Here is a 26,835-nt window from a genome sequence, read left to right as displayed (position 1 = left end):
CGGTTCTACACCTGCACTGTAGAGAGCATCCTGACTGGCTGCATCTCCACCTGGTATGGCAATAGCACTGCCCACAACCGCAACGCACTGCAAAGGGTGGTGCGAACTGCCAGACACATCATCGGAGGTGAGCTTCCCTCCCTCCAGGACATATATACCAGGCGGTGTGTGAGAAAAGCTCGGAGGATCATCAGAGACTCCAGCCACCCGAGCCATGGGCTGTTCTCACTGCTACCATCAGGTAGGTGGTATCGCAGCATCAGGACCCGCACCAGCCGACTCCATGATAGCTTCTTCCCCCAAGCAATCAGACTTCTGAACTCTTGATCTCCCACGATCAAAATACATCAGCACTGCACTTTATTACTCTTATATCTCACACCGGACTGTCATAAATTATATTATTATTATATTATATTCTCTCTTAACAACTGACTATCAACCGACAGCCTGAATGTCAATACAGTACAATACAACCTACTGTATATTTTATATATACTATATATACTATTTTTATTGTATAATGTGTATTCTATATTGTGTGTATTGTATACTGTACAGTGTATGTTATTATTTGTATATTGTGTTGTGTTAATCTGATGTTTATTGTAAATTGGTATATGTCTCATCACTGTCACGACTGCTATGTTGCTCGGAATTCAAATATATGAGTAGTTTGAGAGTTTTGGGAGAGCGACTCGATTGCGTCATTCACAGTGCATCATGGGAGTGGGCGGAGCTGCAGAGCTCTTCTCTGATTGGTGGATCTCTCTTCAGGATTATGGGTAGTGTAGTTCTTCACCAGGAATTCCGCTATTAAATGCTGTTTTTAAAAAATGAAGTTGAAATAACGCAGACTGATGTCTTCAACAGGAGCATATACCATCGATTAACAACCTGAGAGCTCACCGTCGGTCTGTCTTTACACGTTTATAAGTTAGCGTTAAAAATACATTCCCCTATGGAATTTTTGGGGGGGATTTTTACTTACGGAATCAGACTGTTGCGCTCTATTACAGTGACTAAAGACTAATATAATTATTATTTTCCCAATTAAGGATGCCCCCAGATGTCCCCTAAGTCAAGTTTTTTTGTTTTGTCAAATCTAGCTGACTTTTAGAGACAAAATTACACTGCCCTACAAAGGCAAAACACATTAACTACACATTTAGTCAGAATTGAGTTATGAGTGAAATCCTGTCTCTACGACTATGATCTGTCCTGTAACAGACGAGTTTGATTCCGATTGAGAGAAAACTGGATATTCCACATTTGGCTGGACAATCAAAACTTTGAAGCCATTTTTGCCGTAGTTACTGTGTTTTGGCTTTGTTGGACAGTACAGCTAAACACACTCATCCACACTAATCTGTTTTCAGATTCCTAATCTGGTCATCATAGTTTTCTAAAGCACAGGGTAATGGAGAGTGTTTAAGAAAGTCTCTGATGTGGTGTGGATGAGAGGCGTAAATGTAGCGGAATCAATCTGTTGTTACAGTGACGTTCCGTTAATCTGTGACATAAACTGAGATGGAAACATTATTCAAATGATGACACATTCTTTCCCCTGTTTATTTAACAATGCATGTGCATTAAATAAATGCATTTAAATACATAAAAAGACAACTTTAGTGTAATATAGACTAACAATAATATCTTCATATTGTTCCTGTTTAACGGAGTGTAAGCGGTGTGTGGCAGCCAATCAAAACGGCTCATTATTGCACTTTAACTCTATAATACTGCGTCCCTCTTCACCAGAGGGGTAGCCAGAAACAAGACTTTGGGTGTGCCAAGAGAAAACTGGGTGTGCAAGAACTAAACCACAATTAAGTGAAATGACCATTCGCAACCATTTCATCAATTTATTTTTAGCTGTAATATTTCTTTTAAACTTTAGTTTAAATCAGTGGAGTAAGAGTAGCCTACCATTTCAAGTGTATCCTCCAAATATTCCACAATATCAGGGCTCCAGACTAAAAAATTACTAAGGAGCCATTGGCTCCTAAACTGAAACATTTAGGAGCCAAATAGCCGTTTTAGTTGCCACATCACAGAATTGGTCGATTTAGATTGTTGCTCATTGATCGTATGTTTAATATATACACTATATAGTTGAGTGCACAGATTGGCACTCCCCTTTTGTCTCATAAGTTTTCACACTTATTATTTTATTAATTTATACAAATATAAGAGATAACATATATTTGTTTTATTTTGAATCTACATTACAGATATTTACATAAAGTATAGTATGCACATATGTTGCCTTCTTGAGCATCAATGCATGTTTGCACCTTGTGTAATAGTTGTGTATGAATCTCTCAATGGTCAAAAGAGTCATTTGTTCTCGAATCGGACATCATGGCTCGCGCTGTGTTTGTTGTTGCTCATATCATCAACAGAATGGGTGAAAAGCGGCGTGAGACACACTGGCGCTCTAAAGATGTATTCAATAGCTCACAAGATGATATCAGATGAAACCGCATATGAAAGCACACATCTCGACTGTCGCCAATGGCGACAGGATTTTAAATTATTGTCGCAATCATTTCTTTTTGGAGCTCTGAATATGCATGATGTCATAATTGGGGAATTGGCCTCTATAACACATTGGGTATTATTATAGTCATTATTATTGATTATTAAATTGTGTAATCGATGCATTGAAGTTTAAGCATAATACTGATGCATTTTACACCTCTACATCCTATAAAGCACATTTCATTGAGGTTTGCAAGCTTTTGGGAGGCAGTTGCACACCCTGGCACACTCATGGCTATGCCACTGCCCTTCACAGGATATTCTGAAGGGTTCTTCATTTGTATTAGCAGAGTGACATAAAATCTGACCAATCAAATGTCTTATTTTCCCCTTGGGGGTTGGGCGTGTGAAGGAATTGAAGGGGTACCTGGTTTATGCAGAAAAAAGGTAGCCTGTGTGCTACAGACAAACACTGAAGAAGGAAAAGAAAATGGTAGAATAGAGATCAGATCCATGTGACACACGACATCATTCTGAGAAACACACACACACACACACACACACACCAATCATCACTCTCTCCTGCTCATTCTCTCTCTGTGTTTGTATATAGTTGGGTGGGTCTGTCTTGGCATTCCATAGTGTTGCTGCAATTCACACACAAACACACACACACAACCATTAATGTATGTCAAGTGTGATGCAGTAACACCTACAGGCATCACATTAATGCTGAAAAATACATTCCACTGGCCCTAAACATTCTACACACACACACGCACACCAGCAAACACCTGAGAAAACAAGACACACTTTAAACACATTTTGGACACAGAAACTCACAAATCCACTTACACAACAGGAGAAAACACTCTGATAACTCACCCGACTGATTCCAAACTCTGCCACGAGGTTTAAAGTTCACAGTTTAACTCTCAAAATTACAACACTGACATGAGCCTCAGAGCAGAGTGAACAGAGAATGAGAGAGCGCAGAGATGGGGGGGTTAAGGGAGGAGCTTAGCTCAGAGTGGGCGGAGTTAGAACTCTCACTGAACTAGACACAGTGACGATGTCACGGGGGCTGTGGGCGGGGCTTAACCACAGTCTGATCAACAAACCCACTTGCTGTCAGACCGACAGACTCACAAACACTTGTTTCCTTTAACTCTGCAGTCATTTAGAGTTATGAGAAAGGGTCAAAGGTCATCAGTCAAAATGGTTTAAGACGTAAAGCCATACCCGGATTTGTGTAAAATAAGCACTGATAAAGTAAAACATACAAGACCAATAAGCAAACAAGTAATCTCTCTGTTTGTGTATGTGTGTGTCAATGAATGGACTCTTTGTCTGTCTGTTTCTTCTCTGCCCACTGAGCACAGAGGAATCCTGGGAGCTCATGAGAGTGCGTGTGTGTGTGTGTGTGTGTGTGTGTGTGTTTTAGGAAGCAGATCACATCATGCTGTGATTAGTTTTGTGTTGTTTGATGGATCACAGTGAAGACTTACTGTGTGTGTTGTGTGGCATTGCTAATACAAAGGAGTCTTCTAATCAGAACTCTTGCATCAACCTTGTGCGACTCCGCATCCACATGTGTGGACGTTGTATTTTGGCTTCGCTATAATCAATGCATAATTTAAATGAATAAAAACTGACTGAATACTGTTCACAACACTCTACACTGTCATTTAAGGGTTAAACGTCAGGTGCACCGAGTCACGTGACACAACAGCATGACGTTGATTTCCGTGAAGCGCTCCTACGGGTGCAGCAAAAACAGAAGTGCCTCTGGTAGAAACCTCTTTACGTTTTTTGAACTGAAACCTGTTTGGTTGTAAAGAGCAGCATCTCTAGTTTCTTTTGATGTGGCGCTTTAAAAAACTCCTGGACACATAATAAACTATTTGATGAAAAAAAACAGACTTTCTATGGCTTAGTATTGTTTAAAATTTCACAGCATAGTCCCGCTGTCCACATATGAGGACATACATTTTTAGGAAAGCAATTTGGTATTTTTTGCATGTTTCTTAGAGGCTACTAGTTACAAATCAAAAAGGGAAATGGAAAATGCAGTCACACTCGAGTCACAGGAGGTTAGATAAACACAAACACACTCCTAAAAAAACAAAACACCCACTGCAAACGAAAGTTTTGCTAACCCTGATAAACACACAAAACAAAAACCTCATATCAATTCTATCAACACCACTCGCATCAAAAACAACAACCAAAAACATGAAAAGATTTAGAAAGGAGATTAAATCTCTTAAATCAAATTAATGACGTAATCAACTAAATTCATGGCTTTATTTGTGTTTTTGAGTAATGGCAGAAATGATGTTCAGACTCACGTTGTTGAGTTCTTTCTGGTTGCCGAACAGTGGGTGATATCGGCGGTATTTCCCTTCGCAGTATTTCGCTGTGATGAAACGCCGTCGCTCCTCGCTGCTGCTGATCACCATTAACGCCTCACTCGGCGGTACATTCGCCGCCCAAAACTGATTGGCTCGCTCATTTCCAAGAGTTAGGAACAACTGCGGGTGGGACATGAGGAGGAGAGAGACTGTTACAAACAGTTAAAGAAGGTGAAAATCAGTTTAAGAAGGTTACTGAAAAGAAGTTAGATCAGCTGAGCAACAACAAACTGTTTGTGAACATTGAGACACCGCTGTGGGAGGCGTTTAGAGGAGCATTTATATGTGAGGATGTATAAGACTACATGTAAAACATCAAATAATATGACATTAAAATGTGTTATCAATGACTTCGTCCCTCATTCTATGAATAGAATTCACACATGATCAGTCAAAAAATCTGTTTTAACCACTCGATGAAGATTTAAAGTAATATATGCAGTAGATAATGTGTAATTTGTCATGTTTACATTTTGCATTCATGGCGGTAATGTGCTAACACACGGCCATAATAAGCGGCAATTACACTCTGTCATTGTAATTTATGATGACACCGATACTACTGCAAAAATGGGTGCATAAAAGTGTTAATGGGTGTTAATGATGATTTTAGGCATATCTTTGGGCAGATGTGTAAATGGCTTTCACTGCAGGTGGCATATGAGTGAAGCAGCATATCAAACAACAGAGTGAATGAGCACTTCAAAGTATTTGAGTAGATTTGATTCCTTTTGTAGACTAATTAAAAAAAAGAAGAATCACATGACCAGTTCTACGCAAACAACTGAACAGATGTAGGCCAGTTTGAACCAGTTCTCTAATAACTTTTCACGCCGGTGTGTTCATATTGAATGATCTTGACTGACTGGATGGGAATTAGGTGTCGGCCTCAAAGTAGGTGGAGCTCCAGGTCACACCTACCGATGACATGGACTAACGGCAATAAGACATTTTCCTGAAATTTCGAAACACAGAAACTAACTACAAAACACTTTGATTTTGGACAGATCCCCATTCACTCTTTGATTTCGTAGGAAGTGTGCAGAGGCCTTTAAAGCAATTAAAGACAGTTTAAAAGACAAACAAAGATTGTTTAAAGCAGTTAAAGACCGTTACAAACAGATGAAGACAGTTACAAAGGGTTAAAGACAGTTACAGCGAGCTGAGTGCAAAACTTAAAGAGCTCCGTAAGTCTTACAAACACACAGATTATACCTGGATGAGCTCTTCCGTCCAAACCTTCTTGTCCATTTTGAGACTCCTTACTTTTGAAATGCTTGGGCCCAGACCACGATGTTCTCCTGATGCACAGAGAAACAAACGGTTTTGATCAATGCGCTGTAGTTTAGTGATTAAAGATCTGATCTGGTAATCGAGAGGTTCAAACCCCAGAAGGAAATACACAACTGTCATTGGTTGCATTACATGTCAGTCATTTCAGTTATTCTTGGCTCTTAATAAACTGCAATATGGTCCAGATTTGATGATGACAGTAAAAAGTTTAACTATGTGAGACTAATCTTACAATCCAACAAATCCATCTGTCATCTAGAAGCTTTTGAAATGTGTCCGCTTCATGATTGGTCAGCTGTGTTTGAGTGACAGAACTTTGATGGCTTGTGGTTGGTTGTTACCTGCACATCGCTTGCAGAATACCACAGCCAGGTTGATCGACACCCACTCAGGTTTAGCAGCACTGCAGTCTGCACACATCTGATTGGACGGCTCTGCCCAGATCCGCTCAGCTACTTCATAGTTGGACAATGCCTCTGCAATAGAATCACGCATTGCCTCCACCCACTGATCCTTCAACTGGTCTGAATCTGCTATGAAACTACAGACGGACATATTTGAGAGTTAAACAGAGTTCTGGATGTCAGATTTCAGTTGAGAATTTTTGGCTTAGAAAAATAAACAGAACCAGAAGAGTTGAGAAAGTCTGAGCCAGAACACACACACACACACACACACACACATAAGGAATAGTGGGAGTTCTGTGACAAACAAGGATGAATAAACCAGAAAGGAACAAAATATTCATAGAGTATAAATAAAAGATGGATGAATATGATATAGAAGAACATGAAAATGAGCAGTTACAAGTGAATTAATGTGTGAATCAATCACCAGATTATGTGGCAAAATGTGATTCAAACCAGAATTGATTAAATGAGTAAATGACTGGAGAAAGTGATATGAATGAATGAATCACCTGAATATGCAGTAAGAAGTGATTAAATGAGTGAATTAATGAAGTGATATGAATGAATGAATGAAACACCTGAATATATGGTAAGAAGTGATTAAATGAGTGAATGAATGGAGTAAGTGAAATGAATGAATGAATAAAACACCTGAATATGCGGTAAGATGTGATTAAATGAGTGAATGAATGGAGTAAGTGATATGAATGACTGAATCACCTGAATATGAGGCAAGATGTGATTAAATGAGTGAATGAATGGAGTGAGTGATATGAATGAATGAATCACCTGAATATGCAGTAAGAAGTGATTAAATGAGTGAATGAATGGAGTAAGTGAAATGAATGAATGAAACACCTGAATATGCGGTAAGAAGTGATTAAATGAGTGAATGAATGGAGTAAGTGATATGAATGAATGAATCACCTGAATATGCAGTAAGAAGTGATTAAATGAGTGAATGGAGTAAGTGAAATGAATGAATGAATGAAACACCTGAATATGCGGTAAGAAGTGATTAAATGAGTGAATGAATGGAGTAAGTGATATGAATGACTGAATCACCTGAATATGCGGTAAGATGTGATTAAATGAGTGAATGAATGGAGTGAGTGATATGAATGACTGAATGAAACACCTGAATATACGGTAAGAAGTGATTAAATGAGTGAATGAATGGAGTAAGTGATATGAATGAATGAATCACCTGAATATGCAGTAAGATGTGATTAAATGAGTGAATGAATGGAGTAAGTGAAATGAATGAATGAATAAAACACCTGAATATGCTGTAAGATGTGATTAAATGAGTGAATGAATGGAGTGAGTGATATGAATGACTGAATGAAACACCTGAATATGCGGTAAGAAGTGATTAAATGAGTGAATGAATGGAATGCATACATTTATGAATGTATGAATGAATTACCTGAATATAACACAAGATGTGATTAAATGAGTGAATTAATGGAGTGAGTGATATGAATGAATAAATTATTCACCTGAATATGCAGTTAGATACAATTACATGAGGAAATAAATGAAGTGAGTGATATGAATGAAAAAATGAATGCATGAGTGAATCACCTGATTATCCTGTAAAATGTGATTAAATGAGTGAGTGAATGAATCAAGTGATATGAACAAATGAATCACTTTAATATGTGATAAGATGTGATTAAATGAGTGAAAGAATGGAGTAATTGATATGAATGAATGCATACATTTATGAATGCATGAATGAATCACCTGAATATAACATAAGATGTGATTAAATGAGTAAATAAATGGAGTAAGTGATATGAATGAATTAATCACCTGAAAATGCAGTAAGATGTGATGAGTGAATGAATGAAGTGAGTGATAGGAATGCATGAATGAATCACTTGAAATGCGGTAGGATGTGATTACATGAGTGAATGGAGTAAGTGATATGAATGAATAAATCACATGAATATGTGGTATGCTGTGATTAAAAGAGCGAGTAAACGGACTTAGTGATATGAATGAATGAATCACTTGAATATGCGGTAAGATGTGATTACATGAGTGAATGAATAAAGTCATATGACTGAATTAATAAATACATAAATTAATGAATGTATGAATGAATCACCTGAATTTAAGGTAAGATGTGATTAAATGTGTGAATAAATGGTGTAAGTGATATGAATGAATGCATGCATACATTAATCACTTGAAATGTGGTAAGATGTGATTACATGAGTGAATGAATGAATGAAGTGAATGATATGAATGAATGAATGCATAAATGAATCACTTGAAAAGCATTAAGATGTGATTACATGAGTGAATGAATGGAGTAAGTGATATGAATGAATGAATACATGAATAAATCAACTGAATATGTGGTATGCTGTGATTAAAGAGTGAATAAATGGAGTGTGTGATATGAATTAATTAATCACTTGAATATGCAGTAAGATGTGATTACATGAGTGAATGAATGGAATGAGTGGTATGAATGGATCACCTGAATATGCCATGAGATGTGATAAAATGAGTGAATGGAGTGAGCGATATGAATGAAAGAATCACCTGAATATGCGTTAAGATGTGATTAAGTAAGTGAGTAAATGAATGAATGGTGTGAGTGATATGAATGAATGAATCACCTGAATATGCTGTAAAGTGTGATTAAATGAGTGAATTAATGGAGTAAGTGATATGAATGAATGCATGAATGAATTACCTGAATGTGTGGTAAGATGTGATTAAATGAGTGAATGAATGAAGTGATATGAATAAATGAATACATGAATGAATAAATCACCTGAATATGTAGTAAGACGTGATTAAAAGAGTGAATGAATGGAGTAATATAAATGAATCACCTGAATACGCGATAGGTGTAATGGTGTAAGTGATATGAACGAATGAATGCATTAATCAATCACCTTAAAGTGTGGTAAGACGTGATTAAAAGAGCGAGTAAACGGAGTGATATGAATGAATGAATCAATCACTTCAATATACAGTAAGATGTGATAAAATGAGTGAATGAATGGAATGAGTGGTATGAATGAATCACCTGAATATGCGGTGAGATGTGATAAAATGAGTGAATGAATGGAGTGATATGAATGAATCACCTGAATATGCGATAAAATGTGATTAAATGAGTGAATGGAGTAAGTGATATGAATGAATGAATGTATGAATAACTCACCTGAATATGCGGTATGGTGTGGTCAGATCAAAAGCTCTTCGGTCCATCTCTTTCACATTCCCAACGTTCATATCAATAGAGGTGATTCCTATTCCCAAACGATAATCCTACAGACAGACACACACAGAATGTCAGAGAGCATAAACTTTGGTAATGTTCAGAACAGCCCACACTACAGTACCATACTACTCCTAATATTTGTGCACAGTATGTGAATTTTCTGTATGCATGGAAAACTCGGATGACACATTTGTTAAACAGAGCACTCGGTGAGAGATACTGTATCCAACAATGCAACGTGCTCGACATGACCTTCCACTTCCTTTTCATGACTTAATAGGAAAATGTTTAACATCTCGTTCTTGACTCATAATTTAATCAGAAGACATTTTTACTAAAAATCGGATTAAAAGTGCAAAACTACTTAACGCCATTCAATTTAACATGCACAATAATGAGGTCTTGAGACAATGTGGCATTCTACTGTTTGAAAAGTATATTGTTGTATATTGCCTCACATACTGTTTTTAAAAATACAGTATAGTAGGCAGTACTCAGTGTATCAAGTGCACTATTCTGAAGTAGTACTGGTGTTCATTTTTAAATGTGTCAATACAATATTGAGCAACACAAACACACAATAAACACAGTGTTTACCTCAGTGTTTTTGTAGAGAAAGACTTTATCCGTGCACACGACCGTGTAGAGTTTCGAGCGCAGCCCGCGCAGCTCCAGATAACCCTTCATCTCAGTTGTCACGCATGGGTTAAAGGTCAAATCCAGACTTGCCCGCGACCGAGACGCTCCGACACAATCCTTCAACACAGTAACCCACCCGTTCCTCTCCGCTGACACACACACACACACATGAAAGGATAGTGTTGACTTTATTTGTGTGTGTTGTGTTTGTGTTGTGAGTGCAGAAATCCACGTCAGCTTTTGATTTACCAGAACACAAACTCACAAACCTCAAATATTATCTGTCTATCACTTATTCACAAACACACACACACACAGTCACAGTACACCTACAGTCACTTTCCGCCCGGAACAGGAAAGTGCGATTGTGGGTCACCACTTCAAACTTCTGATCACCCACATTGACGACCCCCGTGATGGACGCAGTTGGTATGATCCGCTTGGAATAGACGTCCTGTGGACAATCAACAAACAAAAAATCCACAAACATTTATGCATTTAATTGTACAATCAGCAGCTGATGTCAACAGCAGTTTTCATAGCAGTCTAGTGACGACACGTTTCAAACACACACAAAATAAATACATAAAGAGCATCAAGTATGTTGTTCTGCCTCAAGATGAATTCTAAAAAGTTTGCAACAACAGTGTAAATATCATTAGTGCTTTTAACCAAACAGAATGCAGTTAAAACAAATACACACCTTCTCACTGTCAAAGTATCTCATGTACTCTGCATCCAGTTTAACCCAACGGCGCTGATAGATCAGAGACCTGAACACACACACACACACACACACACACACAGATCATGGTTAGATGCCATAATCCTGCTGAAGAAGAACTGCATCTCCCCCTTACTCGGTGTCATGGGTGCTCATTACGTCGATCGCAAGACAACCTCTGGTTGATCTCATTAAAAGGCCAAAGGGAAGAGGGAGTAGAAAGAGAAACTTATTTCACTTATTTGCCTTAATGTGCGCTGTATGACTGACTGACAGGCGGCTTATGTGCGCTTGCTGAGTACTATGTGCCTAAATGGTAAAATACATTTCACGATTCAGTAAAAACTGTCCATTTTGGTGAGGAATAAACACAGTCATTTATGTCTAAAGTGAACGTAAACAGCAGGACAAAAAAAAGTGCATTTGTTTAAAAAACAAAAATCAGACTTTAAGTGTGAAAATGCGGCCTAATAGACCTGCCGCTGTCTAGTGTGTGTTTTATATAAATCATTCAGTTATCATCCTGAAGGGGTTTATTTTGCAATTAATAACCGGCTGACTGTACATTACCCTGCTTATTACATGACTACTAACCAAATAAATAAATAAATGGACACACAGTAAAATATTGATTTGCATTAAAATTGTGAAATTGAGAAGAAACAAATCGCTGAAATCCACCTCCGGTTTGCGTCACAGTTCTGTTGGTGTTTACTGTGTAATTAATGAACATCTGACTGCTCATTATCCAGCTTATTACACGACTACTTGCCAAATAAATAAATAAATGCACATTATTTTATTAGCTTACTTGTAGAGCAGCATTTTCATAATCTGTGTCTTTGTTCTATTTTTTATTTGTTCTATTGCTTATCATTTTTTTAAATTCTTTGTTCATATTTTATTACGGACTGTTTATAAACGTTATCACACTCACTCACACACACACACAAACATCATACCCCTGTGGAGGATTCTTGTAAAGCCAGCCCATTTTAATGATGGGGGTGAGAGTGGAGGCGGAGTCTTCACGAGGGGTTGGGGCATTAACATGACCTGTGTTTGGCAGGTAGATGCTGTTCTGACAGCTGGGGATCAAACCGAAATCTTCAATCCATGAATCCCGTCTGAGAGAGAGAGAGAGAGAGAAAGAGTGATAGAGACAGGTGGGAGGGGTTATGAGAAGAACTGCATTACATAATTACATTGCACCACTTGTAACTTATTGCCAAATCAACGGCAAGTGACTAAATTTAACTGTACATCAGGAACTTACATGTTTGCATAATCGGCTGACACCAGAAAAATAAAAGTGACTTTCAAATCGTTCCTTAAAGGGATAGTTCAAGCAGAAATGGAAATTGTGTCATCATTTACTCATGATAATTATATTCCAAACCCGTATGATTTGTGTTCCATTTAACACTAAAGGAGCTGCTCTTTTTCATAAAATAAAAATATTCATAATCATACTCTAGAAAAGTATCCATATGACTCATGCTTGCTTTGAGGAACAGAAACAAATGTAAGTCATTTACAAATTTATTTTATGACTTCAGAAAACTTGGAATATAATACACAAGTTATATGGACTTCTTTTAAGAACGTTTTATGATGTTTTTGTCATTTTTTGAGCTTAATAACTCCTGCTCACTGTATGCTTCATTTTATGGAAAAGAGCAGCATGAACATTCTGCTTAACATCTCCTTTTTTATTCCACATACAGGTTTGGAACAACATGAGGGTGAGTTAATAATTACAGAATTTAAATTTTTGTTAAACGGTCCCTTTAATATTTCTGAGCCGTTCAATTTCCAACAATGCAGAGCAGAAAAACGTACTTTACTGTTATGGATTCATAACAGTCGGCGTCATCGTCCAGTAGCTCATCATCGCTGCACAGGCTGCTGTAACGGGGTTTCGTCTCCTTGGGAACCATCAAAGACATCTATTGGATGAAACAGCTGTCAATCATACAGCGTCTGTTCCTACTGGACAGTTCAGGGCTACAAATCCCACCAATCAAGCACACAGAAGCTGTCTTGAGAATAAAAATGTAAGTAAACAGCTCTTGACTCACCTTGTTGGCCATGTCTATGAGTTTAGTGTCTCTGCAGTTGTCCGAGTCATGATCGTCATATTCGTCTGAACTTCCTGCTGAATCCAACTCTGCAGAGAGCAGTTAAATAGTTAATGAGTTAAAGAAGTTAATGAGTTAAAGAAAGAAATGACAAAATGAATCAGACAGTACGAGGGACAGTCAGTCATTTGCCTTGTGGACGTCACAACATTTGTCTGCATAATTAATGAGCACAGCTAAATACATTTTCTGATAGGTAACAGTAACTTTAAAGACATATGTCCGGAAAACTAATCCTGTCCGAACAGGGCTTTTGACACTCATACGATTGTCAAAAGCTGTACGATTAATCGAAATAAAATGGCCTAGCGCGATCATCAAACAGCAAGGGCTGTGATTTAATTAAATAAACGGTAACACTTTATAATAAGGTTCCATTCGTTAATATTAGTTAATACACTGGGTCTCATGAACAAACAATGAACAATATATTTTTTTACAGTTTTTATTAATTCTTATCAATGTTAGTTAATCAAAATACAATTGTTCACTGTTAGTTCATGTTAGCTCAAAGTAATCTTTGATTTTAAAAATATATGTTAATAAATGATTAATAAAAATATTAATAAATACTGTAAAAGTAATGTTCATTGTTAGTTCATGTTAACTAATGTTGTTAAATTACCAAAGTTCAGCCATGCAACTCTATGTGGCGCAAGCTGATAGGTTCTTTGAGCTTATTTTCTGTTAGCCATTTGGCTTGCTCACGTGACATTTTAAGCCAATCGGCTCGCATGGTGTAAGAGGATTGGTTCTTTGACATGCAATCGGGTAGCCAATCAATGTTCATCTCTCTCTTTATCTAACATTTAAATGGCTCAGTTTTGCAGCTAAGCCGGTTTCTCTGTAGCACGTTGCAAGAGTTGTTTCATTGACAATGTTATTTGCTCAGGTGGTTGCTGGGGCTTTTCTTCTATCAGCTTGCATGATTAGGTCTGCTTTTTGCCATGACACATACAGTAGAAGCCCGTCCTAACAAGGTAAGCCAGTCTGGCTTACCTAAATCATTACAGCTTAAATATTTTTTCAAATGAATTTTCTGGAGGTTACACAGGTTTGTATCTGAGGTACAATCCTCCACATTAATAGATTCAAACTCCTTTTTGCGTAGAAATCTTTACTATGCAAGTAAAAAAACATGCAGACCAGTTAATGAGGATTCTGCTTTTACATCCGGTAAGTGCCCTCTTGAGGAAAACACCTTTAAATTCAAAATACTGGATTAAAGGTGCAAGTTGTTAAGATGCTTGTAAAACTGTGTAAAGAACTGATTGCTATCCCAAATTAAGAATATTAGTGGCAGTCAGTAGGGCTGTCGTATATACAGTTATATAAATATTCACGCTATATCGCAAATTAACTTACAGTATGATTTTAATGTGTCCATTTGTTCAGTTGGGTTTGTGTATGTTCCTATTAGATCGGCCTCCAGCTTGTAAACAATTTCCCATACTGTGTTACGGTCAAATCTGTACTCCTGCAATAGTATTTCATCGTTAAAATGGACTAAAGGGTTCTCCCTAGCTTAAAAAACTCCACTTGGCACACTGTACTCTTCTTCACATCAATTTACGCTCCATACCCCATAATGACAAAGCAAAAACCAGATTTTTGATAACTTTACAAATTTCATTAAAAAGAAAAAACTGAAATATCACATTGACATTAAGTATTCAGACCCTTTATGACAAATGCAGCTCAGGTGCATCCCATTTCTCTGGATCATCCTTGAGATGTTTCTACACTTTGATTGGAGTCCACCTGTGGCAAATTCAATTGATTGGACATGATTTGGAAAGGCACACACCTGTCTATATAAGGTCTCACAGCTGAAAATACATATCAGAGCAAAAACCAAGCCATGAGGTCAAAGGAACTGCCTGCAGAGCTCAGAGACAGGATTGTGTGGAGGCACAGATCTGGGGAAGATTTCGGCTGCATTGAAGGATCCCAAGAGCACAGTGACCTCCATAATTCTTAAATGGAAGAAGTTTGGAACAACCAGGACTCTTCCTAGAGCTGGCCACCCCGCCAGACTGAGCAATCGGGGGAGAAGGGCCTCGGTAAGAGAGGTGATCAAGAACCCGATGGTCACTCTGGTTGAGCTCCAGAGATCATGTGTGGAGATGGAAGAAACTTGCAGAAGGACAACCAACACTGCAACACTCCAACGATCTGGGCTTTATGGCAGAGTGGCCAGACGGAAGCCTCTCCTCAGTGCAAGACACATAAAAAAGCACCTAAAGGACTCTCAGACTGTGAGAAACAAGATTCTCTGGTCTGATGAAAGGAAGATTGAACTGTTTGGCCTCAATTCCAAGCGTCATGTCTGGAGGAAACCAGACACCGCTCATCACCTGCGCAACACCATCCCAACGGTTAAGCATGGTGATGGCAGCATCATGCTGTGGGGGTGTTTTTCAGCGGCAGGGTCTGGGGGACTGGTCAGGGATGAAGGAAAGCTGAACGCAGCAAAATACAGAGATATCCTTAACGAAAACCTGATCCAGAGTGCTCAGGCCCTCAGACTGGGCCGAAGGTTCACCTTCCAACAGGACAATGACCCCAAGCACACAGCCAAGACAATGCAAGAGTGGCTTAGGGACAACTCTGTGAATGTCCTTGAGTGGCCCAGCCAGAGCCGGTCTTGAACCCAATCTCTGGAGAAACCTGAAAATGGCTGTCCACCGACGGTCCCCGTCCAACCTGACAGAGCTTGAGAGGATCTGCAGAGAAGAATGGCAGAAAATCCCCAAATCCAGGGCGCAAAGCTTGTTGCATCATACCCAAAAAGACTTGAGGCTGTAATCGCTGCCAGAAGCATAGGGCTGCAACATAACAAAATGTGAAAAAATGAAGGGGTCTGAATACTTTATAAATGCACTGCACTTAGGAAAATAGCAGTTATGGGGCATTATGCAACACTTAACAGTTTTTATGGGCGTACTTAAGTAAAAAATAAATACTTAAGGGAAATCGTAAGAGATTGTGACGTTTTATCCATAAAAACCCTTAAGTAACACTCAACGGATATTTTCTTATTTTTAATCATCATTAAATAAATCTGGAGAAGAGCATGATTAAACTGTGTCAGCCCTCATTCCCAAATGAACATATAACATCTGCAACGACACCTACATTTACTCCAAGGTAAATTAAAGCTAATAACTGAACGTTCATTAATTTATGTATTGCTTCAAGTCATAGTTAAAGCAAAAGTAAATAAACAGTTCACAACATCGAAATGAGTGGTTTATGAGCTCTGTTCACTTACGTTAATGTTATTAAATGTGTAATCGCTATTAAATGAAGATTTTCTCTATTCAAGTGACTGTAATATAATAGTAATGTTTTTTTTATTTTACCCGGAAGTCCCCTTGAGATCAAAAATCTCTCTTGCAAGAGAGACCTGGCTAAGGTAGCAGCCATACAAACTCACAACAAATTAAAATGTAACATATAAACATGAACAGCTATTTAAAAACTGTGGTCTCTCATGAAAAACAATCACACATGCCTCCTTCACCATATTCATTATGATGCCCTTAAATTCATCAGTGGATATAAATAAGTTTAATTTTAGATCTTTCTGTAGATTATTCCATGTCCAAGGAGCATAGTAGGAAAATGCAGTTTTCACCAGATCAGTCACAACCATGGTACATTAAAAAGCAACCACTTGGAAGAGCGCAGTTGGACACTACCAATGCTGAGACAGAGAAGGGTACAGAGGAAGGCTGGAAGTTTACCTAGTATAGCTTTATAGATAGAAATATACCAATGCTGTTGTCTGCGAGTGGTCAATGATGTCCAACCCACAAAATCATAAAGTATACAATGGTGAGTAAGAGACTTTGCATTTGTAATGAAACATAGAGATGCATGGTACACTGAATCAAGGCTCCGTAAAATCGAGGAGGCATATATAATATATCACTGTAATCAATCACAGGCAGAAACGTCACTTCCACAAGTTTTTTCTTGGCATTTTTCTTTACTTTGAGCTTCCTAACTAGATTAGCAATATGTACATTAAATAAAAAGCTTGTCGTCTATCCATATACCCAAAATACTTGTACGAGCACATCCTTTCAATGGATTTACCATCTGATGTGAGAATGCTAACACCAAGCAGCTGTAAACGAGCTTTGGAGAAGACCATAAACTTTGTTTTCTGAGCATTCAAAACCAATTTTAAACTCAGCAGAGAAGTTTGTAATGACTGAAATGCAGTCTGAAGCTCATGCACTGCCTGTACTATGGAGGGAACATATGTATAAATGGCAGTGTCATCTGCATACAGGTGTAATTTTACTTGAATGTCGTTAACCAAATGTCACTCTTCATATCAGCCAAGATAACAGTTTTATCCATTCCGTTTATGAGAATATTTTGCCAAAAAACGCGTCGATCATGGCAATCACCCATTCATTCCAATGGGGAGTTCTGCAGAGCTTGTCAGAGTAACCAAGGGGGGCGGGGCTTAGCGAAGGGTCAGTTGTGTACTGCACATGCTCTGGTCTCCACTGGTCAGCTGCAATCACTAAAAGTGTCATTAAACTAGAGTAAGTCAGTGCAAATGTAGGTCAAAAACAGGCCATAAACGCAAAATCGCTGACCAAAGCTGCCAAACAACACATAGAGATCTTTTGAGATTGCAACAAAACATTAATTACAAATCAGAAAAACAGGTTCATATATATATATATATATATATATATATATATATATATATATATATATACACACTATATTGCCAAAAGTATTCGCTCACCCATCCAAATAATTGAATTCAGGTGTTCCAATCACTTCCATGGCCACAGGTGTATAAAATGAAGCACCTAGGCATGCAGACTGCTTCTACAAACATTTGTGAAAGAATGGGCCGCTCTCAGTAGCTCAGTGAATTCCAGCGTGGTACTGTGATAGGATGCCACCTGTGCAACAAGTCCAGTCGTGAAATTTCCTCGCTACTAAATATTCCACAGTCAACTGTCAGTGGTATTATAACAATGTGGAAGAGATTGGGAATGACAGCAACTCAGCCACGAAGTGGTAGGACACGTAAAATGACAGAGCGGGGTCAGCGGATGCTGTGGCGCATAGTGCACAGAGGTCACCAACTTTCAGCAGAGTCAATCGCTACAGACCTCCAAAGTTCATGTGGCCTTCAGATTAGCTCAAGAACAGTGCGTAGAGAGCTTCATGGAATGGGTTTCCATGGCCGGGCAGCTGCATCCAAGCCATACATCACCAAGTGCAATGCAAAGCATCGGATGCAGTGGTGTAAAGCACGCCGCCACTGGACTCTAGAGCAGTGGAGACGCGTTCTCTGAAGTGACGAATCACGCTTCTCCATCTGGCAATCTGATGGACGAGTCTGGGTTTGGCGGTTGCCAGGAGAACGGTACTTGTCTGACTGCATTGTGCCAGCTGTGAAGTTTGGTGGAGGGGGGATTATGGTGTGGGGTTGTTTTTCAGGAGCTGGGCATGGCCCCTTAGTTCCAGTGAAAGGAACTCTGAATGCTTCAGCATACCAAGAGATTTTGGACAATTCCATGCTCCCAACTTTGTGGGAACAGTTTGGGGATGGCCCCTTCCTGTTCCAACATGACTGCGCACCAGTGCACAAAGCAAGGTCCATAAAGACATGGATGAGCGAGTTTGGTGTGGAAGAACTTGACTGGCCTGCACAGAGTCCTGACCTCAACCCGATAGAGCACCTTTGGGATGAATTAGAGCGAAAACTGCGACCCAGGCCTTCTCGTCCAACATCAGTGTCTGACCTCACAAATGCGCTTCTGGAAGAATGGTCAAAAATTCCCATAAACACACTCCTAAACCTTGTGGAAAGCCTTCCCAGAAGGGTTGAAGATGTTATAGCTGCAAAGGGTGGGCCGATGTCATATTAAACCCTATGGATTAAGAATGGGATATCACTTAAGTTCATAAGCGTCTAAAGGCAGATGAGCGAATACTTTTGGCAATATAGTGTATATATATATATATATATATATATATATATATATATATATATATACAGTTGATGTCAGAAGTTTACATACACCTTAGCCAATTCCTGACATTTAATCGTAGAAAATATTCCCTGTCTTAGGTCAGTTAGGATCACTACTTTATTTTAAGTATGTGAAATGTCAGAATAATAGTAGTGAGAATGATTTATTTCAGCTTTTATTTCTTTCATCACATTCCCAGTGGGTCAGAAGTTTACATACACTTTGTTAGTATTTGGTAGTATTGCCTTTAAATTGTTTAACTTGGGTCAAATGTTTTGGGTATCCTTCCACAAGCGTCTCACAACAAGTTGCTGGAATTTTGTCCCATTCCTCCAGACAGAACTGGTGTAACTGAGTCAGGTTTGTAGGCCTCCTTGCTCACACACGCTTTTTCAGTTCTGCCCACAAATTCATCAGATTGAGGTCAGGACTTTGTGATGGCCACTCCAATACCTTGACTTTGTTGTCCTTCAGCACAGGAGGTTTACGCTGCATTGTCTCTTGAGGATAGCCTCAATTATGATATCTTGAAAGCTTCAGTTCTTCGAGCTTACGAATTGGTACCTGAAGCCTACCGCCAAAACTTTTGCAGTCATGGCAAAACCGCCAATCAGACCTTCGTTGAGTTCGCCCGTGAAAAGGGAACTCAATCCAGCAAGGTGAGTAATGTTGAAAGTCTTTGTGAACTTGTGTTACTTGAAGATTTTAAGAATTTGTTGCCGGTCAAGATCGTAGTATATTTGAATGAACAGAAAGTGATAACACTTGCACAGGCTGCTGTCTGTGCTGATGAGTTTGTGTTGACGCACAAAAACAATTTGGTTTCATCTGTACGCCGTTTCCAAGTTAATCTCAAGAAGAATTCTGAATCACTTAGAGTCCATCTGAAATGCGTCAGTGTTTTTATTGTCACCAAATTGGACATCTCATTGCAGTCTGCCCAATGCAGCAAAAAGAAAAATCTGTCTCCAAAAAGACTGATGCCAAAGAGTGTTTATTTTGTTCATGCTACGAGTCCGAAACCTTGTTCAGAAGAGCAAGAAAGTGATTCTGTTTATGACCCGTTTATTTCTGATGGCATGGTTTTCCTCACCGTTCATACAGAAAAAGTTCCTGTTCAAATTCTTCGGGATTCTGGTGCAGCCCAGTCGTGCATACGTGACAGCATTTTACCATTTTAGATAAAAACATTTCGTGGGACGGTTTTGAGCGGAGTATGCTTAAAGTACCTCTACATTGTGCGTACATTCAGTCTGGTTTGGTCTCAGGCCCTGTTAAAATTGCTGTGTGTTCTCGATTACCTCTAGGTGTTGATCTTCTCCTTGGCAATGACCTTGCCGGAGGAAAAGTGCTGCCACTCCCTGAGGTAACAATCAACTTGATTTGTGAACCACAGAACTCTGATTCGGCTTCTGAATTTTCCGCTGTGTCTTCTGCTTGCGCGGTTGCACGAGCGCAATGACTTTGGCATTTCTGAGAGTTTTTTGAATTCGATCGATAGTTTTGATAATCATTAAGCATTTCCTTTTGTTTCTGTGCAAACATTTTCTGCACGGAAGCACTCCGAGTCGCTGTCCACTACGGTCAGTGCTGAAATTGACCTACCGCTGTCCATTGACAAGGTGGTGCTTGTCAATGAACAGAATAATGACGCCTCTCTTTCTCGCAGAGTTCCTGCTTTTGAGAGAGCCATCTCAGTTGAGAAGCCTATCACCTCTTGTTGGGAGGTTGAATCGCTCAGTGGAAAGTGGTCGCTAAAATTTTTGTGCTTCCTGTTGATCACCTGCTTTTTCGTGATCATGTGTTTTGCACTTGAAATTACATTTCGTGCTTAATTTTCATCTGTTTTGAGCAGACGAGAATAAAGATTGGTGATTTAAAAAGGTATTTTTCGAACAATTTTAAAATTGTTAATTCGTTTGTTGTGGCTCTTCAATCATTTTTGCCGTGACACTTTTCCCGCTCAAAGTAATCAACGATGAGTTGATACTTAGTGGTGGGGGTGTTACATCCCGTAATAATGTGTGCAGTTTTGTCTGTGCTGTTCGGTGCCTTACTCTCTGTTTGTGTCTGTGTCTTCTGTCCTGAGTGCCTGCAGGTGCCGCTGATTTGCAGATTGGCCGTTCCTAATTGTGCGCCTATAAAATCCTTGAGCTGCCTTTCAGTAGTGAGCTGCTGTGACTTCAGGCCTGTCACACTCCTCCATGCTCCCCACCAGCCGCCAGACCAATCCCTCGTGCTCTCGAGCTGAGAGTTAGTAACACTGTTGCTTTTCGGAATTAGCCTGCTTTCTGACCCATAGCAGTTAGGTTTGTAGGGGTGACCTGCCCGGTTTGTTTGATATTGTTTGCTCTATTTTTGTAGTGGAGTTAGGTTAACTAAATTGTATTTTTACTTCCTCCTCACAGGTTAGTTATCCTTTTTCTTTCTAGACGTTTTGTGTATTATTTTAGGCCAGGGGTCACCCTGAAGCTCAAATACCTACTGTGTATACTTGTTACATCTTTGGAAATCATTACTCTTAATAAAAACCAATATTGGATCATTGATCACTGTTGTCTGAGGTTCTTGGTCTGATGGTTGAGCAGGGAGCACACCTTCCTTCACTTTGTTGCGTCCCACCCCTAGGGGACATAACAGCTTGGGTTTTGCTCTGATATGCATTTTCAGCATTTTCAGACCTTATATAGACAGGTGTGTGCCTTTCCAAATCACGTCCAATATATATATATATATATATATATATATATATATATTAACCTTCAGCATTTATATTTATTTATCTATAAATACATCTATAAATACAGAAATATTAATAAAAGATTATTCTGCATTACTCATGCCAACATTACTTTTTTTTAAGAATTTTAGCTTTTAATAGACTTTGAATTGTTTTACTGTTTCTGGACAGTTGCACCACATGACATTTTTTACTTTAAGCCCAAGAAAAAAAATATCAAAATTACTTTGAACTCATAAATTGAACATGTTCATCATAGCAGAGGTGTATTCCAGTCATTGTTTTTGGTGAATTGGATTTTTAATGTATTTTTGAATCATTTAAAGGGGTCATGACATACTCATGTCTTCACTGAGGTCCACTTATAAAGTGCACCAAAACAGTCATCATTTAATAATATATGATCTTTTTCCACCTTGTCTCTAGATTTCTGTCTGAAAAGCTCGATTTAAAGCTATCTGGCACTTTAAGACTTCAATGTAAACGCCCACTGTTCTGAATGGCTAACTTCATGCAGTCCCTCAAATACAGCCATATCTTAAACTCAATCAAAAGAAAATGAACTTTACATTGTAATTTATAAACCTATATTTCAGGGTTAACACATAAGCTACACCCAACACAGTTCATCTGTATCAAAATGTTCCCTCAAGCACAGCAAATATCAAACAGTCATGACATTTGAAACATTCTTGAATTAAAGTGTTTACTCATGGGTCTGGTAGTGTATAATTGCTGCATCTTTCAGTTCCTTTGCAAAGCTTGAATCATATTGTGACTGGTTCACAAGCAATCCACTCTGATATCAGCCAAAAACATACATCCACGCTGAAATGTTCTGAATACGCAAATATGATACAGTCCATGGTGATGTTGGGTGCTTCAAACGACTTCAACAGGCCAAAGCAGTGATGCTGGTCTACACCGGAGCCACATCTCACATCTTCCGTGTTTGTTTACAAACAGAACAGCATGTGTTTCTCCCAGACAGCAGCGGCAGCTGAATGAGACACGTTTTTAAAAGTTGCGCTTGTACCACTCTTAAAATGTGCCGCACATCGACGGAAACGCATCAAAACAATCAAAGACGTCCATGTAGTGCATGCTCACAAAAGACCAACAATAAAATCTAGCTCAGATGGGTGCAAAAATGGTCCAGGATGCCTACAAAACAGCAAGAAACAGCGCGGCTGAATGAAAGACAACGGAGGTCGCCTATATAGAGTTCGAACGTTTTTTAAAACGGCGCAAGAGGCATGAAAACTGTAGATGAATCTCCCATGACCGGCCCATCTCTCTCCTCTTCACCTGTCTGAGTGACTGAGCACCAGTGGGCGGGGCCAATGGTGCAATGACTAAAAATAGGCGTTGATGTCTTGTTGGAGGCACAGACATATGTAGATGTATTTGGTCCTTGTGATGCCACAAGTTCCACAAATTCCAATCGACCCGTTTCAACAGCCTGGTTTAAATAAATGCTATTTTTCTATTAAGGAGGAAGTTTTCAGTTCTAAAACTTACAGTATGTTTTTATAGTACAATGACCTCTTGTATGTCAAAAGATCAAGGAAAATTTGATTCCTCATGTCATGAACCCTTTAATAGGTCTGGACAAAATATGAGCATTACGTCAGGACAAAATAAACAGAAAAATACTGATGATATCATCCTGCACACAGGGGAGTATCCAGAACTTTGTCCAATCAGAATGAGACCCCGCCCCCAATACCACCTGACACCACTGACAAACGGCAAACAGAAAATCAGGTTTAATGACTATTAACTACCCCAAAAACACTCAACCATATCCATGAAGAGCATGTCCACACACTTCACTCAAGGTTTTGAAGGACCTACTCACTGTTTCTGAGGGCTGGCAGCGGGGCTCCTCTCTTAGGAGATCTGATCCGTGGTGGAATATCAGGAGCTCGATCTGTTTCCCAGATATCATCCACAGGAGAGCTGGAGGAGTGAAGAGAAAGAGAGAAAGAGGAAGAACCGTCATCATTATCCAGGTGAGATGATAAATCTGGAGAGGGCAGTGATCAGTCGGCTCAAATTCTTCAACATCAGTGAGAAGCTCTGATCACACTCCATTCTGTGAGTGTTTACAGAGACACAACAGGTGTTTCTCTCTCTCAGTCTCGCTGTGTGTTCATGTTGCTGCATGTCTCCATGAGGTAACATCACACACACCTCCAACAACAGGTTTCATGAGCACCTCTACATGATTACACACCTGTACTGCACTAACAAGAGTCACTCGACATTAACACAACAGGTGCGCAGACACACAGAGATATCATGCCAATTTAAAGCTATTCTATCATGCCAATAAGACATCTTGAATCTGACAGAAAGATGACAAACAGACTTAGAAAAACACTGAAAGACTGATATATCATCTATTAATAATTTGCTAATATTTGGTCATTTTGAGATCATCACATCAGCCAACAACTGTGTCCATTTAGCCAATAAAGGAATATTCTGGGTTCAATACAAGTTGAGCTCAATCAACAGCATTTGTGGCATAATGCTGATTACCACAAAAATGTATTTCAACTCGTCCCTCCTTTTCTTTCACTTACAATGGAAGTCAATGGGGTCAATCTGTAAACATTAAAATACTCACTGTTTCAAAAGTATAGACACAAGACATAAACAATATGTGTGTTAACATGATTTTACTGTGATAAAATCACTGAGATTCATCCTCCGCCACCCGGATTGAGGCGAGTCACTACACCACCACGAGGACTTAGAGCGCATTGGGAATTGGGCATTCCAAATTGGGGAGAAAATCCCCCCATATAAATGATGATTTCAGGGGGGTCTGGGTAGCTCAGTGGTAAAGACGCTGGCTATCACCCCTGGAGTTCGCTAGTTCGCTAGTTTGAATCCCAGGGCGTGCTGAATGACTCCAGCCAGGTCTCCTAAGCAACCAAATTGGCCCGGTTGCTAGGGAGGGTAGAGTCACGAGGTAACCTCCTCGTGATCGCTATAATGTGGTTCGTTCTCGGTGGGGCGTGTGGTGAGTTGAGCATGGTTGCCGCGGTGGATGGCGTGAAGCCTCCACACGCTATGTCTCCGTGGCAATGCGCTCAACAAGCCACGTGATAAGATGCGCGGATTGACAATCTCAGACGCGGAGGCAACTGGGATTCGTCCTCCACCACCCGGACTGAGGCGAATCACTACGTGACCACGAGGACTTAAAAGCACATTGGGAATTGGGCATTCCAAATGGGAAAAAAAAATTAATTTTTTATATATATATATATATATATATATATATATATATATATAAATAAATGTTGATTTCATTGCACGGTGAAAGTCGGGGAGTGCAGAGAAGGGTTTGATCCGGAGGTGGGGTCTGTCGATCGCACTCGTTCCATGGCTCGGCATTGATTGTGTGTAGAAAACATCACTAATATATATATTATATATATATATATAAAACAAAGGTTATTTTTCTAAGGTTAGGTTAGGTTTAGGGGTAGGGGTTAATGTAGTTAGTCTGTGGACTCAAAATAAACAAACACACTGCAGTGATGCCCATACTGTATGCTAGTATTTAAATATGGGTGCAAATAATATCAGCCACTACTTGCACTGTGGGGTAAATAGCAAATAACATTATTTGCACCAGGGTGCAAATAGCATCTGCCGATTTATTATTGATTTTTTAATGATGAGATTTTGTGCAAAATGTTTTCATTTGATATATTCACAGCTTAAATGTGAACAGCTTAATATTTGTATATTAATGACAAATGTCTGAAACAGAAAAAAACTGAATTGCAATAATTGAAAAATAAACGCACTGCATTAACAGTGCCAGCATTTCTTTAGGGATACACTAGCGAGAGTAAGGCTATGTTCACACAGGCAGAAGAAAAATCCAATTTGTGTTTTGGAATCCGATTAAAATCAGATTTTTCTTAACGTGTCTCAGTCTGAACGGTCAGATTGGATATATAAATTGTTTCGTTGTTCGTTGTGCACGACGGGACGTTTCGTAAGGTGTTGCGACGAGAAGACACGTACTGCATTCCAAGCAGCATAAATGATGCCTTCACAGGGTACTTAGAAGGGAAAACAATAATGATGGCCACACTATAGAGAATTTCCAATAAAAAATGACTTAAAAACTCTATGACAGCGGAAGGTAAAGTCTATATGTGGAATTGAGCATAGGGATGATCACATCAGAAAGGCCTGAATTTAAACACACATATAGTTGGTCCCTGACAACTTCCCATACAAACATCCATTTATGGCCACACTCAGGAACACAGACAGACTGAAATGACTGAAGTTTCACTACTTCAAGTGTCATTGTGGAAACTGAAACTCTGTTCTGACAATGAGTCTATTCTCAGAGTGACATCATCAGTTGAACACATCTCCAGATCATCTGAGCGGGTTTGAGCAACTTTGGAGGTGACAACAGTGTAATGGTTGAGGATGGGCTTATGACACAAAGTTTAAAGGTTTAATCCGAAACAGGGGTGACCAAGAGTTACAGAGATCCTTCTCAGAAGAACTCGATGTAGCTGCTGTTAGTACACTTTCAGTGCTCATGGAAAGAAAATGCAAGTGCTAATGTATTGTATGAAGAAGACTCGTGAAAATATCTAAAAACAAATAAAAAGTTGCACACAGTCTAAACTGACACGGCGCTGAACCAAACATACTAAATACAGCAAGAGTTTCA

At 39.1% G+C, this 26,835-nt stretch overlaps 1 protein-coding gene across 7 annotated transcripts in view; it reads right to left on the bottom strand.

Annotated features, from left to right (window-relative positions):
• Positions 1–26,835, bottom strand: part of LOC127430053 (arf-GAP with Rho-GAP domain, ANK repeat and PH domain-containing protein 1) — a 110,664-nt gene that overhangs the window by 50,214 nt on the left and 33,615 nt on the right. For all 7 annotated transcript variants that reach the window (XR_007895403.1, XM_051679487.1, XM_051679488.1 and 4 more), the window contains 11 exons: positions 23,974–24,074; positions 13,296–13,384; positions 13,057–13,163; positions 12,177–12,341; positions 11,194–11,263; positions 10,824–10,944; positions 10,449–10,639; positions 9,792–9,898; positions 6,533–6,732; positions 6,114–6,199; positions 4,836–5,018 (listed from right to left, as the gene is read on the bottom strand). Coding sequence is in view for 6 of the 7 variants with exons in the window: in XM_051679487.1 (XP_051535447.1) it covers positions 4,836–5,018; positions 6,114–6,199; positions 6,533–6,732; positions 9,792–9,898; positions 10,449–10,639; positions 10,824–10,944; positions 11,194–11,263; positions 12,177–12,341; positions 13,057–13,163; positions 13,296–13,384; positions 23,974–24,074 (1,420 nt within the window). In the remaining variant the exon portion in view is untranslated. The remainder of the gene's footprint in view (positions 1–4,835; positions 5,019–6,113; positions 6,200–6,532; positions 6,733–9,791; positions 9,899–10,448; positions 10,640–10,823; positions 10,945–11,193; positions 11,264–12,176; positions 12,342–13,056; positions 13,164–13,295; positions 13,385–23,973; positions 24,075–26,835) is intronic.

Source organism: Myxocyprinus asiaticus, chromosome 39, assembly GCF_019703515.2.
Source record: "Myxocyprinus asiaticus isolate MX2 ecotype Aquarium Trade chromosome 39, UBuf_Myxa_2, whole genome shotgun sequence".
Lineage (NCBI taxonomy): Eukaryota > Metazoa > Chordata > Actinopteri > Cypriniformes > Catostomidae > Myxocyprinus > Myxocyprinus asiaticus.
This window is presented reverse-complemented; position numbering and strand designations above follow the sequence as displayed.